Source organism: Limanda limanda, chromosome 17 (assembly GCF_963576545.1).
Source record: "Limanda limanda chromosome 17, fLimLim1.1, whole genome shotgun sequence".
Lineage (NCBI taxonomy): Eukaryota > Metazoa > Chordata > Actinopteri > Pleuronectiformes > Pleuronectidae > Limanda > Limanda limanda.
In genome coordinates this window covers 8,597,981-8,613,979 of record NC_083652.1, presented here as the reverse complement: position 1 = coordinate 8,613,979, position 15,999 = coordinate 8,597,981, and the positions used below count along the sequence as shown (strand labels likewise).

Sequence of the window (15,999 nt, the reverse complement as noted above, 5' to 3'; positions counted from 1 at the left end):
ATTATTATTTATTTTTTCAGGCAAATTAATTGGCTTTTTGAAAGCTTTAAGATGCTCAAATTCTTACCAAAATGTGCGGAAATTTAGAATGTGGTGAAAAACCCTAAGATCAAGTCTTAACCCTCAAAAAGCAAATTTGATTTGTGAGCACCAGCCAAAATGTCCACACAAAGGTGGTATTAAACCAAAATTAAAGCACACGCACACGCACACACACACACACACACACACACACACACACACACACACACACACACACACACACACACACACACACACACACACACACACACACACACACACACACACACACACACACACACACACACACACACACACACACACACACACACACACACACACACACACACACACACACACACACACACACACACACACATAGTGTCCATGAGTGTTTAGTGTCATCTGGTGGTCATAGTACGTAACTGAACCTTGGTCCATTTTCAAAGGTCTACTGGAGTAGTATCAGAACAGAAGATAAACAAACAATATTTGAGGTTTGTAGATGTTTGTTTTTTCTCTATTTACAATGATTAGCCTTACATCTCATTAGAAGGCAAAGAGGAAATTGCACTTAGTAGGGTCCCAACCGTTTGTACATACTACAATTACTGTTTGTTATTATTTATTTATTCTTATTTTTATTTAGATTAAAGGTGACCAAGCGTTGAGATTTGAAGAAAATCTCGTGAGTTATGTGCCATATTCTTCTAAAATCAACCAAACAGGCTTTTAGATGTGACGTCTCTGTCAGCCAGTAGGGGCGCTATTGAGTTTTAACTCTGAATGGTTCTTTCCATCTGCTCAGTAGAAAAAGAAAGCCGGAAGTAGTTTACCCATACGCATGGCGGCATTTGGGAAATTATTTATCTTCTGAAAACGTCTACAGCTTTTATCTTGTTTTAGAATAACATTTACCGACTCCGTTCTAAGAGAATCCAGGTGAGTGCATATTAAAGGATTCAAGTCGTAGCTCAGTGGCGTAGGTTAGTGTAACAACATCAACGTAACTGAAACGTCGGCCACGGGTCATTCATTGCTTTGCTTGTTAGCGGGTTAGCATGCTAGTTTAAGGCTAACAAATGACATGGTTCAAAACAAAGCAAGAGAGCAGGTTATGGTCATTTCAAAAGTTCAAAGTTAAGTTTAATTTTTCTGTCGGCGGGAAGCTCGGTTTAAACTAAATAGCCAGCGGTGCGTATTTTGCCAAAGAAGCTAGCGTTAGCTTTGGTGGTAATGTAGCTTAACTTTACGTGGCAACATTTAATTTAAAAACTACACAAATGTGACAAGTTGATTTTGAAAATGGGCTCGCTCTGCAACTCGTCACATCTTTGGTTAGTTCCACAATCGACACGCTTGGTGTGATATTATAATAAAACACCAGCATTTATGCTAACGGATAAATAGTTGGATGTATCTGTTCCTGCGGCACAGAAAATAAACGAGCTGCATAAACTAGATTTGTTTAAAGTCATTAACGCTGAATGTCTCTCTCAGGTCTCTGCAAGATGGAGGCAGATCTGTATGATGAGTTTGGAAACTACATCGGTCCAGAGCTGGACTCTGATGATGAAGAGGATGATATCGATGCAGAAGACCGAGATGTTGATGAGGTACTTTTCTTAAATCCAGTGTTGATGGTTATTGCAACGTGGTGCATGAAGTTAGTTTATGCAGTGTGTGCTTAATGGTAATAACACTCCTTGTGCAGGCCGATGAGGATGATGACGACGAACCCGCTGATGCCGATGAAGAAGTCCCGGGCATGGAGGTGGTTCTGCATGAGGACAAGAAGTACTATCCTACAGCGGAGGAGGTTTATGGGCCCGAAGTGGAAACTATCGTCCAGGAGGAAGATACACAACCTCTTACAGGTTAGAATCAAACAAAAGTATAAGCTGTATTTGTCGAATCTTATCGCACATGATTGGCGTTTAAAGTAAAGTTGAAGTTAAAGTATTCTAATTCCGCACGCTGATATTAGAACTTTCTCTCTACTCTTTCCAGAGCCCATCATCAAGCCTGTGAGGAACAAGCGGTTCACCCTGATGGAGCAAGAGTTGCCTGCCACGGTTTATGATATGGAGTGAGTAGTGGTTCCCTGCTCATAAGGAAATGTGTCCAAATTTGAAAATGCAAATTTTGATCTAGAATGAAGCTGACTGAACAGAATCTGTGCATAATGTATTTTTTGTTGCATGTTGTTTAGATATTTGCTGTATGTCGTTTCAAACTGTGATATCCTTTGTCTCTTTTGACAGATTCCTCGCAGATCTGATGGATGGTCCTGAGCTAATCCGTAATGTCACCCTTTGTGGTCACCTGCATCATGGCAAGGTAAGAGCCTGTCTCACGGCCCAGACTCTCTTTTATCTGGGCATCTGCAGCAGTTTGCCAAAGAGGACATGTGTTGCCAAAATGACACATTTAGGAGCACAGGATTTTTTTGGAGCATTTGCTGATAACTGCACTTCAAACAGACTCATGGAGATCTAATGGATTTGTTTTTTCTCTCCAGACGTGTTTTGTCGACTGCCTAATTGAACAGACGCATCCAGAAATCAGGAAGAGATATGACATGGATGTGAGTGTTATTTACACATGTTTGATAATAGTGTTTAATTTTATAACATATTCATTCTGTATATGACGGCAGGATCTAACCTCCTTTTTTTTTTTTTTTTTTACATTTTCAGCTTCGATACACTGACATCCTCTTTACAGAACAGGAGGTAAGAGATTGGTTTGAACTGTGATGTAATGTAATAGAGCATCCTCAAAAACACTATGCTTTAACATCTTAGAATGGCTAAGGATTGTAAATGTGATTCTGGGCAGAGTGAAGTTTTAAATTGACATGGCATAATCTTTTAAAGATTGCAGCATTATTATTTTAAGAAACTCAAAAAATAATAGATTTATGTTTAATTTCCTGCAAAGCTGATTTGTGTCTGGCACTTTTTCAATAGAGAGGAGTCGGTATCAAGAGTACCCCCGTCACAATGGTCCTGCCAGACTCCAGAGGCAAATCTTACCTCTTTAACATCATGGATACACCAGGTACTATATCTATTATTAATGCTTTGCTTGTTGAATAAGTGTTTGATCGGTTTGGTCAAAAGAATAACGTAAAACTGTAAATTGAAAATGATGTAAAATGTGTTCTTCTCAAAGGCCACGTGAACTTCTCTGACGAGGTCACATCGAGCATCCGGCTTTCCGACGGCATTGTCCTTTTCATAGATGCAGCAGAAGGAGTGAGTGACTCCCCCCCCCCTTTGGATTTTCCCAATCCTGCACTTTCTCTTGACACGAGTAGATTTGCTCCGCCCTCCATATAACCTCAACCTCTGTGCATCTCTGCTCAGGTGATGCTGAACACAGAGCGACTTATCAAGCATGCGGTTCAGGAGCGCATGGCCATCACCATCTGCATCAACAAGGTGGACCGGCTCATTGGGGAGCTCAAACTGCCGCCCACAGATGCTTATTATAAACTGCGCCACATTGTTGATGAAGTCAATGGTTTGCTCAGGTAATAAAGGAAACCTGTCACACTCACATTGTGCTTTAATGTCAGGAGATGTAATGAGCATAGAGGAGAGTACAACTGATTTTATAGAACAGATCATTTTTGTGTGCAGCTTAAGGAAGGGAGTTTTTTTTCTACTTTCACTAATTTCTAAAGCTGCATTAAAAGTGGGAAATCTGATACGGAATTTTTTTGATTCACAAAAACAGGAACAAGATTTCTTCTAAATGGGAATAAGATAAACCATAAAATCCCAAAGACACTTATTTTTGGGTACCTGGTATTAACATCTGCCCTGAGATATCTGATCACAGGTGGACAGCTCTGCATTACGTTACTATTACATTGTGATGTGAACACTTGTGATCATATCTTTATTCCCCTCTCTTTCAGGAAGACCAAATAATGTTGTTTTTAGCCAGTTGTGTCGTAACTCTATTGGCATGAGTGTGGAAGAGAGAGGAGTCAGAAGGGGTTGAATGAATCTCTTGCAGCTTTGCTCTAAAGAAAAATTTAAACATTTAAGAGAGAATCAATCATTACATATGGGCACAGAGAAGAATACAAAATATGTTTGGTTCAATGTGGAACTGTAGTCTGTTAAAGGATATCCGCTGAGTAGGCAGTCCTTCATATGGGCCAAGGACACATTTTTGCAAAGCAAAAATAATGTGGCCACATAAGTCTCAGAAAGCCTCTTCATGTGATTTTTGAGATCTCAGTTTGCACTTTGGAATTTTAACATCTGCCATCGCTGACCACTTGTGATCCGATCACTCAGATTGGATGTTATTCCCAGATCTAAACAAGATCTTATTGTTCATTCTGTCAAAGTCGGAAAGACCTAACACTTTGTGTCTGTGTTGGGTAATTTTTCTTTTAGCACGTACTCCACCGATGAGAACCTGGTGGTGTCGCCTCTCCTTGGAAATGTTTGCTTCGCCAGCTCTCAGTACAGCGTCTGCTTCACCCTGGGCTCCTTTGCAAAGATCTACTCAGACACCTACGGTGAGCAGACTCTCCAGCCCATAAGCAGCAACAAAGACCATTCACATCCTCCTCATCTCAAATATAATTAGTGTGGTATTCATTAGCTTTATTTGTATTAAAGGGGACATCAACTATAATGAGTTTGCCAAGAGGCTCTGGGGCGACATTTACTTCAATCCCAAGACGTAAGTAACTTATTTTTATTATGATGCAGCAGATGCTGAGACGGTGTCTTCATCTTCCTCATCCAACACATCTTTTCTCTGCAGTGAATTAAATTTTTGTCTCTTTTCAGTCGCAAATTCACAAAGAAGGCTCCCAGCAGTAACGCCCAGCGCAGCTTTGTGGAATTCGTGCTTGAGCCCCTCTACAAGATTCTTTCACAGGTAAGACAATTTTCAAACTGGCACCACCCGCTCCCTCAACACCTTTGGGCCCCGTCAGGCGCAGACTAAGTTGTCTTATCCTCACCTGAATCCTGTTTGTGTTCAGGTGGTTGGGGATGTGGACACTTCTCTCCCTCGAGTTCTGGATGAGCTGGGGATCCACCTGACTAAAGAGGAACTGAAGCTGAACATCAAACCCCTGCTGAGGCTTGTGTGCAACCGCTTCTTTGGGGAATTCACAGGTATTGTCTTATGTGTTTGTTACCGTCTTAGTATTCAAATCATTTTATATTTGTAAGTCTGAGATCTGCAGTACTTTGTTTTGATGTGTAGCGTAGCCTGTTCTTTTACACCTATTTTAAATATTGCAAATATTGAGGGCTCTGCTTCTTGATTCGTGACATTTGAACCATTCAAATCACAACCCCAAAGGTTTAGAAACTGTTTCTTTTATTTCAACTGATTTATCACTAATCAAATAAGAAAAACATGGCATCGTTGATTCGTTGCTGAGGCTAACGTGAAGTCAAAGACTGTACTGATTCCCAATTTGAAACAATTCATTTTCTACTTGTTTTGTGCTCATTCCTTTAATAGTTTAGGAAATAAGGACAAATGGCCCTAAAGCTCCAGCTATAATTACATAATATATCACAACTATAACGACTAATCAACGGAGAACAAGCTTTTTTTAAATTTACAATCACACTCTTTTAATAGCATTAACACTTTAGAGTGCGTGACGGAGTTAATCTTTTTTTACTATGTAAATTAAGTAACCATGATAGTAGTGCATGCACTGACAGAAGATCTGAATCTGTCTCACTTCTCTGCTCATAAGTGTAATTTTAATCTAGAGATAAATGGTCATGCTTCAGTAAACATGATAAATCAATTTCAAATTGACCATGAACGTCCTCCCTCCAGGCTTTGTGGACATGTGTGTGCATCACATCCCCTCGCCACAAGAGGGCGCCCGGAGCAAGATAGAGCACACCTATGCAGGAGGTCTGGACTCAGACCTGGGGGAGTCGATGGCGGAGTGTGACCCTGAAGTGAGTATAACAACGAAGGAAGAATCTCCTGTTTACCTTGGTTACCTGATAATACCTGCAGTCTGTTTACAATAGTGTGAAGGCAACAGGATGTTTGACTGAAAAATGCTTGAAATAATCCAAGTTAAGACCGAGCAGGACATTGATCACAGTTTTCCAAGTTCCTGTTCAGAGATTTACTTCCTGAAATGTTAGAGTCTAGCGTCCTAATTTCCTATTTTCTCTCTCCTTCTGTGATTCCTCGCTCGTCTCTCTGCCTCAGGGTCCTTTGATGTGCCACACCACTAAGATGTACAGCACCGAGGACGGGGTCCAGTTCCATGCGTTTGGCAGGGTGCTGAGCGGGACCATTCATGCAGGACAGGCCCTCAAGGTTTTAGGAGAGAACTACACCCTTGAGGATGAGGAGGACTCCCAAATCTGCACCGTGGGCCGTCTGTGGATCTCTGTTGCTAGGTACCATCCAGAGTTTTGGGTTATTAAGTTTGTAGAGATAGGAATCGACAATTGTTTGAATTATTTTCTGATTCGGCTTCTTCAATTTTAGATACCAGATTGAAGTGAATCGAGTACCTGCTGGCAACTGGGTCCTCATCGAAGGTTGCGATCAGCCAATTGTCAAAACCGCCACAATCACAGAGCCCAGAGGCAACGAAGACGTGAGACCTAAAAGAGAAAAACCAACGAGATGTTAAGAAATAGCATACGAGCAGCAGCTTAATATCGTTTTTTTTTTGCTTTCTCTTCCAGGCTCAGATTTTCAGACCGTTGAAGTTTAACACAGCGTCAGTTATCAAGATTGCAGTGGAGCCCGTCAACCCATCAGAGCTTCCGAAAATGTTGGACGGACTGAGGAAGGTCAACAAGAGCTATCCATCTCTCACCACAAAGGTACGGCAGTCATTCCTCTGAAGCGCTTTTCCAAACGATTCCTGGCTCGGAAGTTCATGTAGTTCATTTCAGTGACATTTGAAAAGGCTGCAGTAAAAAGATTTCAATCAGGTGAAAAGGAAAAATTATGCAAACCATCACTACAACACACAGATTTTGATTTAAGTCATACTTAGAATGATCATAGTCGGGATTATTATTAACCATACCTGTGTGTGTTTCAGGTGGAGGAGTCTGGAGAGCATGTTATCTTAGGCACAGGAGAACTCTACCTGGATTGTGTCATGCACGACTTGCGCAAGATGTACTCCGAGATCGACATTAAGGTAATATTTTTTTATTATGGTCACATTATATTACAAAACGGTGTTTATTTTAGTACCATGTGGTTAACATAAGAATATATCACAGCAGTTGCACAGGAAGACGATAAAATATGCTATGTGTGTGTTAGAAATGTTCTGATACCTGCATTAGAAAAAGCCTCTTCACTTAGGCGAGTACATACATCTATGTAAGGATCCGATACCATGTCTTCAAAGAATATTAGTTTAATTTCCTCACCGAACCAAAACAGCAGCTGTGCTTGTTTTTCGAGCTGAAAAGAAGAAGCCACAGTTGGCAGCATTTCGACTATATTTCACTCTGCAGTCCCACAAGTAAAATGGCAACCTGTTCCATTCGCAAGACTTCAGTTTCCAGTTAGAAATCATCCCTTCCATACAGGGTTAGTAGCTTACAGCTTTTTAAATGCTGTATTTATGTAATTGTTTTAATGCACTGGTATCTGATAGTACTTGTTATCGGCTGAAAAGCAAAGTCAGGGTGTCGAGGTGAGAAAATGGTATCGGAACATCTCAAATATGAATATTTATATAGAATATTAATCTTAGATGGTTGTGACATCTTTTCCTCACCTCTAACCACAGGTTGCTGACCCAGTGGTGACCTTCTGTGAAACAGTTGTGGAGACATCATCTCTCAAGTGCTTTGCTGAAACGCCAAATAAAAAGTGAGTATGAAACGAGATATTTTGAAATAGGTTTCTCTCACTTAACAACAGCGTGTGCATTTTGGAGAAATCTTACTTTGCGCAATTATTAATGCCACTCAAAAGTCACAGCTTTGTTTCTAATTTCTGACACACGCTGTTGTTCAGACGGCTGCTTTGGATGATGTGTTTCGTGTTGTGGTTAAGTTTGGGCACTTGGCGACTCTGCGTCGGAGTCCGTCCTTCCCTCTGGCCGAGTGTCTCCCCAACCCAGAGTATTTGATTGACAGCTATTGACAGCTGTGTGATGTGATTGACAGGAATAAGATCACCATGATTGCTGAGCCCTTGGAGAAAGGTCTGGCCGAGGACATAGAGAACGAAGTGGTGCAGATCTCGTGGAACAGGTATGATATAGAAGATATTACCACACTCGCACATATATAAGTTTAAATGACGTCTTAATTAATTGAGATGATGAAAAGTCAGATGTGCCTATAGATATTATCCACCTCAGTGATAATGAATCCTATTAATTTCTTCATATTTTAGAGATGATCCTATATAATCATTTATCCTTCAGTTAACTGCGATAAATGAGCAGACATGCAAGACTGATGATTGGTACATTAATTATATGTCGTCATTGAAGAAAGTAGAGGAATATAGAAATGCCCACGGCTGAAAGAGTCATTTAAAAAGTGCAGTTATTAGAATGGAAGGTAATAAACCTATTTAAATCAATACGTGATGTACCCCATTATCACTTTTAGTGACGACAATATGCTGCACTTTGATATCGCTGTCGTCACACAGTCTGGTGGACTTTTTTTTTATTAAAATACAATTTTGTTTCATTTGCTTGAAAGTACAGTTTTGGAAATTGTCACGGCTGTAGAGCAAAGTGCCAATAAACTGCTAATCCATTCAGACAGAGTAAATATGAATTCCTGCTTCACTTTGTCTGTTTGAACTCAGTTTTAGAAACCAATCCTAATAAATATAAAAGCCATATTTCGTCGACCTTGAGTGTCCTGAAAGGTTCCTTATAAATAAAATGTATTATTATTATTATTATATTCATTACTGATACATATCTAATGTTAAATAGATTCAGAGCTTCTGTTTAATTTGTATATTGAAGCAAAGTCAAGCTCCATATGTACATTTCGACAAGTATGTGCTTATAAAAATCCATCTTAGGACTATTGATTAGTTCTCTCAGTAATTGAATCATGCACTAAAAGCATGCATGAATTTTTCTTGTCCCCGGGACTCGACAAGCGTGCATGAGTGTGTGTGTGTGTGTGTTGTGCTCGGGAGCAGCTTCCTGTCAGTATGCAGCTCGTCTTTGAGGCCATCTGGACCCAGCAGTGCCAGCATGGAGTAGCAAAGCCAAAGGAGTAACATACTTCACACGCTATTAAACTAAACCTTCGCTCCGCTCCTCCCATTCCATTAACCCCCGTGCCCCCCGATCAACCAATCTCCTTAGTGTTCCGGACTGACACAATGAGCAAAACCTCAGTTCAAACCACGGCCGCTCTGTTTTTTTCCTCACGGCAGAAAGAAGCTGGGAGAGTTTTTCCAGACAAAGTACGACTGGGATCTGCTGGCTGCCAGGTCTATCTGGGCCTTTGGACCGGACACGACGGGGCCAAACATTCTTGTAGACGACACGCTGCCGTCTGAGGTGAGTTATATGTTGAGGAGGCAGGTGAATCACTGCTAACAGGGCTGCGTAAGTTGAAAAAATATAGATGAACAGCTGTAGTTTTCACACTCTAAATGCAGGGCCCCATGATGACTCCTTTCCCAAGGAGCACATTTTCTCTTCAATGAAAGCACAGTGAGAAGGAAAGGAGGGATAGGAATAGTTGTTAAGAAAGGAGGGAAATATTATTTGACTTTCGACTGCAGCCTCTGTTGCTGCCTTACTGTATCAGCCGAGTTTCACCACTTCATGTATGCATTGTTTCAAATGAGCGTTTCTTATAGTCTTATGGTTTTAATCTTTACTTGCACACTGTCCTAAATAATATTTCCTGTTGGCACATTTAGCACATTGTATTTTCAGTGTAAATATGAGTATGGTACTTGTCCTCTAGAACCCTGAAATGTCTCATTAAGCTGAAACAGTTGCATTTTAAATTATGTTTTTAACTCTGTAATAATTTATACAACACTAGAAAAATTGTGAAAATGTCAGCAAAGAGTCCAAAGTTGGCATCTTGAAATAGACCAACTGCTCAAACCCACAATATATCAAAGAAAATCCCCACTCGTGAAGTGGTAACCTTTGGCCATTTCACTCAATAAATAACCAGAACAAGTATTCTTGTTGGATAAATCTACCGCTCAGATTTATGATTTAAGGCTCAAACTACGGCAGTGTTGCTCTGTCAAGCCCTGCTCTACACGTATTAATTCGAATCAAGGTTATACAAGGTGACTGAAGTCAAATTGTTCTGTTGCTAACTCAAAATGTTTGTTTTTCCTCTGTAGGTGGACAAGGCGCTGCTGGGCTCGGTCAAAGACAGCATCGTCCAGGGTTTCCAGTGGGGCACCAGGGAGGGACCTCTGTGTGATGAGCGTAAGTCCCGGAATTCCCTCTTCGCCAGAGCATCTGGCGTCACACACATTATGCACCGTGCTATAGGGAAAAAGCATTTTTTTCTCATCCGTAATGTGTCACCATAACTCTGTTTCTCTCCACCGCCCTCAGCCATCAGGAACGTCAAGTTCAAGATCCTGGATGCAGTCATCGCCCAGGAGCCTCTCCACAGAGGAGGAGGCCAGGTCATCCCCACAGCCAGGAGAGTGGTGTACTCTGCTTTCCTCATGGTGAGCTCATTCCCTCCAAACAGTCCATTCGTCCTCTCATCTACCATCAGCCCCCCCCACCCCTCCTTTATGTTCCATTACCTTGATTACAGCTCAGGATATTGCTGACGTGCGTCCTCCTTAATTGTAGTCCAGTAACATTGTTTTTTTCTTTAACGATTTTTGGCTTTTGTCCCTTGACTCATTCTGCTCTTTGACGTCTCTTGTCATAAATCCATGGTTTAGCCATACTTTGGAAACCCACGTGGTTTCTACAGGCTCCTGCCGTCCCTTTAATGCACCGTCTCTCTTGTGTTGCAGGCCACACCAAGGTTGATGGAGCCCTATTACTTTGTGGAGGTTCAGGCTCCGGCTGATTGTGTCTCTGCTGTCTACACAGTGCTGGCGAGAAGAAGGTTGGTATGAGCCCAGGCTGAGATATTCGTTCTAGAACCTTACAAGCACCTATTTAATTGATTATTTATGTGAATTCATTAAGAACAAAAACAACTTGAGGCTTTTAAACTGTTAATATTTCCTGTTTCTGAGTCTCTTGAGATCATAAACTGAGGATTATAAGATGTTTGGCGGCCTGATGGAATAACATGAATTTTGGGAAAGATTTTTCTGATTCCTCGCTTGATTCATTGAAAGCAATGTTTACATTGAAAGCAATGAATCAAGAAAAAGTAATCAGATTACATATAATGAAAATAAACATTTCTTGCAGCCCTGCTCAATGCACGTGCCATGTAAAGTTTCATCTGCAGTAATTTGATTGTTGATTTAAATTGATCAGTTTTTTATTCTGTCCTGTGTTTGTCATCTACCAGGGGCCACGTCACTCAGGACGCGCCTATTCCAGGGTCTCCTCTCTACACCATCAAAGCTTTCATCCCGGCCATCGACTCCTTCGGCTTTGAGACAGACCTTCGCACACACACACAGGGACAGGCCTTCGCTCTCTCCGTTTTCCACCACTGGCAGGTATGATTTACACACGCAGACCTGCTGAAATCTGAAATTAGATGGGTGTAAACAGGAAACATTATTTAGGACACATTGGTAGGGAGTAAAGATTGCCACCATAAAACTATATCGCCCTTTTTCCACTGGTCTGTAAACCCACTAACGCCCTTGAACATCTGGCTGTTGTCTGCAATGGGAACGGATACAGTCGGCATTCACTCCTGGGGCACATGACTTTTTAGTGATGGAAGTTTGTGTGCATTTACCCGCATTTAAAAAACGGTGCATGCCAGTTACTTTTGTGTAAAAGGGGAGTTTTTGTCAGTAACAGTTAGGCCTGTCACGATAACACATTTTTCTGTGCGATTAATTGCCCCCGAAATGATTGCGATAAGCGTTAATATTGCCGTTTTGACACCATTTTCAACTTATATAATGATAATGGCATAATAATGCAAGTACACCCTTTCCAAGATCAATAAACTTTTATTTTTAAAGAACACTGGAACTGGTCATCTGGAAACTTTTTTATTGCCAAATATATGAACTGTTTAAAGTAGATTATAAATATAAATAAATACAAAAACTTTTTAACTTAAAACTATGAATAATATATGAACTGTTAACAAAAGTTTACACTATACTTAAATAAATAAAAAATAAATACAAAACAGACACACTCTGACTCGTGACTCTGACTTCGATGCCTGAGCCAATTGAGACCCCGTGTCTCCGCGGAGACCCCTGTGTCAGACCGCTCGGAGACCCCCGTGTCTCCGCGGCTGGGGCTGTCGCAGGCAGGCTTCCGCCCGCCTTCGTCCCCCCGAACGCTTTTGTGAAACCTTTCTCGCCGTGGTCTCCGTTCCTCCCGCCCGAGCCTTTCCAACCGACCCGGAGCCGTCGCGGCGCACCACGGAGGAAATGCGCCCGGCGGGGGCCAGCCAGCGCTTGGGAGAGGGCTCGCGAGGAGATCCTCCCACACCTGCACAGGAGCCCTGACGCACGCGGGGCGTGGGCAGCGCGGAGACAAGAGTCTGTCCACCGGCAGCCGCGGCCGACTGCCGGATGGGATCTGCATCGATCTCATTTTTAGCCTTATGCGAGCGGAGTTGACGGAAATCCGTCATAGCAACGGAAAACTTTAATCCCTGAATTTATTGCAGCCGGCAAAAAAATTATCGCTCTTTTTAATTTATCGCGCAATTAATTGATTTATTGCATATCGCGACAGGCCTAGTAACAGTTCCACTTTGTTGTCGGCCCAAGATAGAACCCTATGATCTATCGTTCACCCCATTTGTTTCTTTTTTTTAGTTCTCAGTATTTTCTGTAACTAAGCAACCAACTGCAGAGTAGACTATTTGCTTCCTGTTTGAACCAGCACACACAAGCGGAGTGTGAGTGAATGGTCATGTTTTTATGAGCAAAAACCTCTTGTGTGGACAGAGATTGTTGATAATCACCTGCATGCGTCTTTACTGTGACCATCGAATTTGTCATAGTTCTCCAACAAACAAATCCAATTTAGTCTTTCATGAATTGCAATGTTGCACATTTGTTTATTTAGAGAAACTCCTCTGCTCAGGTGGGAAATTGGATTTCTTTGTGTCTTGTCTGGTCTGTCACTCTCGCATAAAACTGTGCAACTTGTGCAGCAGAGTGAACAACCTTTGTGCACATGTCTGACATTCTGACTAAACAGCTTTTGATGTGGAGTTGAGCAGAGTGTTGAGTCATTAAGTTTCTAACGTGGCTGTCGTGCCTGACATGTGTTGGTGTCTGCACTCTGCAGAACTGTGTCAGTAAAAGTTAACTTCACTCAGACTGCAGATTAATATCCCACCTGTCCATTCGGCTGGAAGGAAGGTGAAAATTTTATAGGTACAAACGTGAATGTTTTATCCTCCTATCTGTTGTTTTATCTCCTTGAGGTGAAAATGCACGTTTTTGACAAGAAGCCAGACATTTAATCAAAGAGCAGATACACAATGAATAAAAAGCATTGACATATTTTTTATTCAGCAGAACCACAGAATGTATTTGTTGCAATATCATCAGGGCCGAATAAATTTAAGTTATTTCAAATCATGAGTTAGCATTATTTTAGACATCTGTTTCTCTGATTTCCTCTGGGACAAATGTTTTTGTGGTAAAAATCAGCTGAATCGGGCCATTTAATTTCCGATCCCATTCAGTGATTTATTTCCATGTGGCCCAACAGTCGGTCTAGAACCAATCACCTTCTCCATCTCGTCCCAAATTACTTTCAAAAGGGCAGCTTCAGTCAGTCCGAGGTTCAATCACCACTCTGAGGCTTTTTCCCTGGATTGACAAAAATGATTCTTGCTACCACATCAACTCAAGTGTCTCAGAAAATAAGCCCCTGACATGCGAGTCCCTGAACTGTGGTGTTTGCCCCATTAAACTATTAAAGAGGCTGTATTCTTTCCCTCATAGGTTTGATTATGTTCTGCTAGTACTGGCATGCAAACAGGAGAGAGTTGCATTACTGTTGTAAGCAGCTCTCTTTCATCTGTTGATTGGGCTTCAGCCTCTCCATTGACCATTTCCCCTTGTCCTCCTGTTTGTATCCTTCCCTGAGGCTGGGAATGTCTTCAACACAGCAGGGGCCTGTTTATCGGGGTAACTTCAGGTTAAGTTCAGGGTTTCTGGTCCTACGAAGCTCGTGCACGTCCTATCGGGGTAAATCACCATGTCAACTTATGCTGAACGGCTAACCTGCTCCAGACCAATCATAGCTCTTGCCGCCTGTGTTGCATCAAGAGCTGCGAATGGAACAGACTCGCCACCATGTTTGAGTTGAGTTGAAGGAACGAACGCTGGCGACGTCTTTCTTTTCTTGGTTGCTGTTTGTTTAAGAAAAAGGAATTACTCTTTAACATCTATCAGCTTAATTTCAGCTGTATTTTGATGCAGGCTGACTCGGAGAAGTGCCGGAACCTTTTGCTTGCACTCTTGCGTTCTCGCACACAGCCCCTCGGGAGAATATCTGGAGTTCAGTGCTGGTCTGAAAGCAGCATTAGATATTGGATTTACTGAGTCATTTTAAAGTCTGAACTTCTTCCTACTCAACCTGCTAACGTTGCATTGATGCTGTCTTGGTCGCAAACCAAAAGCGTGACAGCACTCACACATCGCTTTTTCCATCATGTTGATGGACGCATTCCTGACTCAGTAATTACAGAAGAGACTGGCAGCATAATCGGATATTTAGCGAAGGGTCAGAGTGACAACTAGAAGTGTCCCCTCAGCTTGTTCAAGCTGAAAGTGTAATGTGTACATGGCGAGATTTGCAGGGGAAGATTTACACAGATGCCAGTTGCTAAGTTTTCTCTGCTTAACTCCGTTTTTTCTTTTCAGATCGTTCCTGGTGACCCCTTAGACAAGGGTATTGTGATCAGGCCTCTTGAGCCGCAGCCTGCCCCCCACCTGGCCAGAGAGTTCATGATCAAGACCCGAAGACGCAAGGTGAGCTTTGCTTCCACTTGTTGATCATTGTTTATTCTATTGTGCTTGTAAATCAGCCTTTTTGCATCACTAATGTATTTTGTGGTCCTGCAGGGTCTGAGCGAAGATGTGAGCATCAGCAAGTTCTTCGACGATCCTATGTTGTTGGAGCTGGCTAAACAGGACGTGGTGCTGAACTACCCAATGTGAGACTGCAAACCTGGCCGATTAATAGCAAATCCTACCTTTACACTGTACTCCAGAGCCAAGGAGTTTTCATAGAATCGGAAACTCACACAACAGAACATATTAAAAGGTCTATAACAATGTAAGATCCCTGGGATCTGTTGTTAGATTGATGAAAACCACAGAAGTACACTGGGCTTTGGGAAGTGTTTGCTCTTTACTTTGGAGAGCAGCTGTAATTTGTCAAGTTTTCAGATCTTTGTTTCAACTCCTCTTTGTCTTTGTATTTTATTTTTTACATGTATAAATAATTGTTTTTGTAGAAAAAGATAAGTCTGAAGCTTTTTTTTAAAAAGGTAACGAAATTGGCTGTCAATGATCTATGTCTGAATAAAATGTTTAACTCAAAGACACTTTCAGATGTTCTTTTTCTTTGTTGCCATTGTTAATGTTTAAAGCTGGTGTGGATGTAATCAGGGTGTAGCTGGAGTGTAGCGCAGTCAATTCTGTGTGCGTTAGTTGGAGGTTTGCTGTTGGTCTGAGTGATCAGTGTCTGTTCGGGATGCTGTGTGGGCGGTGACTGATGGACAGGCGGCGGGATGGGTGGAGGCAGCAGGAGAGGTGGAGGCCACGCGGCTGACTAAAGGAAAAAGAAGGAACGATTGCACATATCAAACGAGACAG

The 15,999-nt window shown here is 41.8% G+C and overlaps 1 protein-coding gene across 1 annotated transcript; it reads left to right on the top strand.

Moving 5' to 3' along the window:
• The first annotated feature begins 854 nt into the window (after positions 1–854).
• On the top strand, positions 855–15,724 carry eftud2 (elongation factor Tu GTP binding domain containing 2). The gene is made up of 28 exons (XM_061090438.1): positions 855–963; positions 1,522–1,637; positions 1,736–1,898; positions 2,032–2,110; positions 2,286–2,361; positions 2,543–2,608; positions 2,721–2,756; positions 2,994–3,084; positions 3,199–3,281; positions 3,393–3,559; positions 4,440–4,564; positions 4,668–4,731; positions 4,842–4,932; positions 5,039–5,174; positions 5,860–5,987; positions 6,250–6,443; positions 6,535–6,646; positions 6,738–6,878; positions 7,103–7,204; positions 7,808–7,890; positions 8,190–8,276; positions 9,436–9,562; positions 10,375–10,462; positions 10,595–10,713; positions 11,014–11,108; positions 11,526–11,679; positions 15,043–15,150; positions 15,244–15,724. The coding sequence occupies exons 2-28, from the start codon at positions 1,533–1,535 to the stop codon at positions 15,337–15,339; spliced, it is 2,916 nt and encodes a 971-aa protein (XP_060946421.1). The 5' UTR covers positions 855–963; positions 1,522–1,532; the 3' UTR covers positions 15,340–15,724.
• The last annotated feature ends 275 nt before the right edge of the window (positions 15,725–15,999 follow it).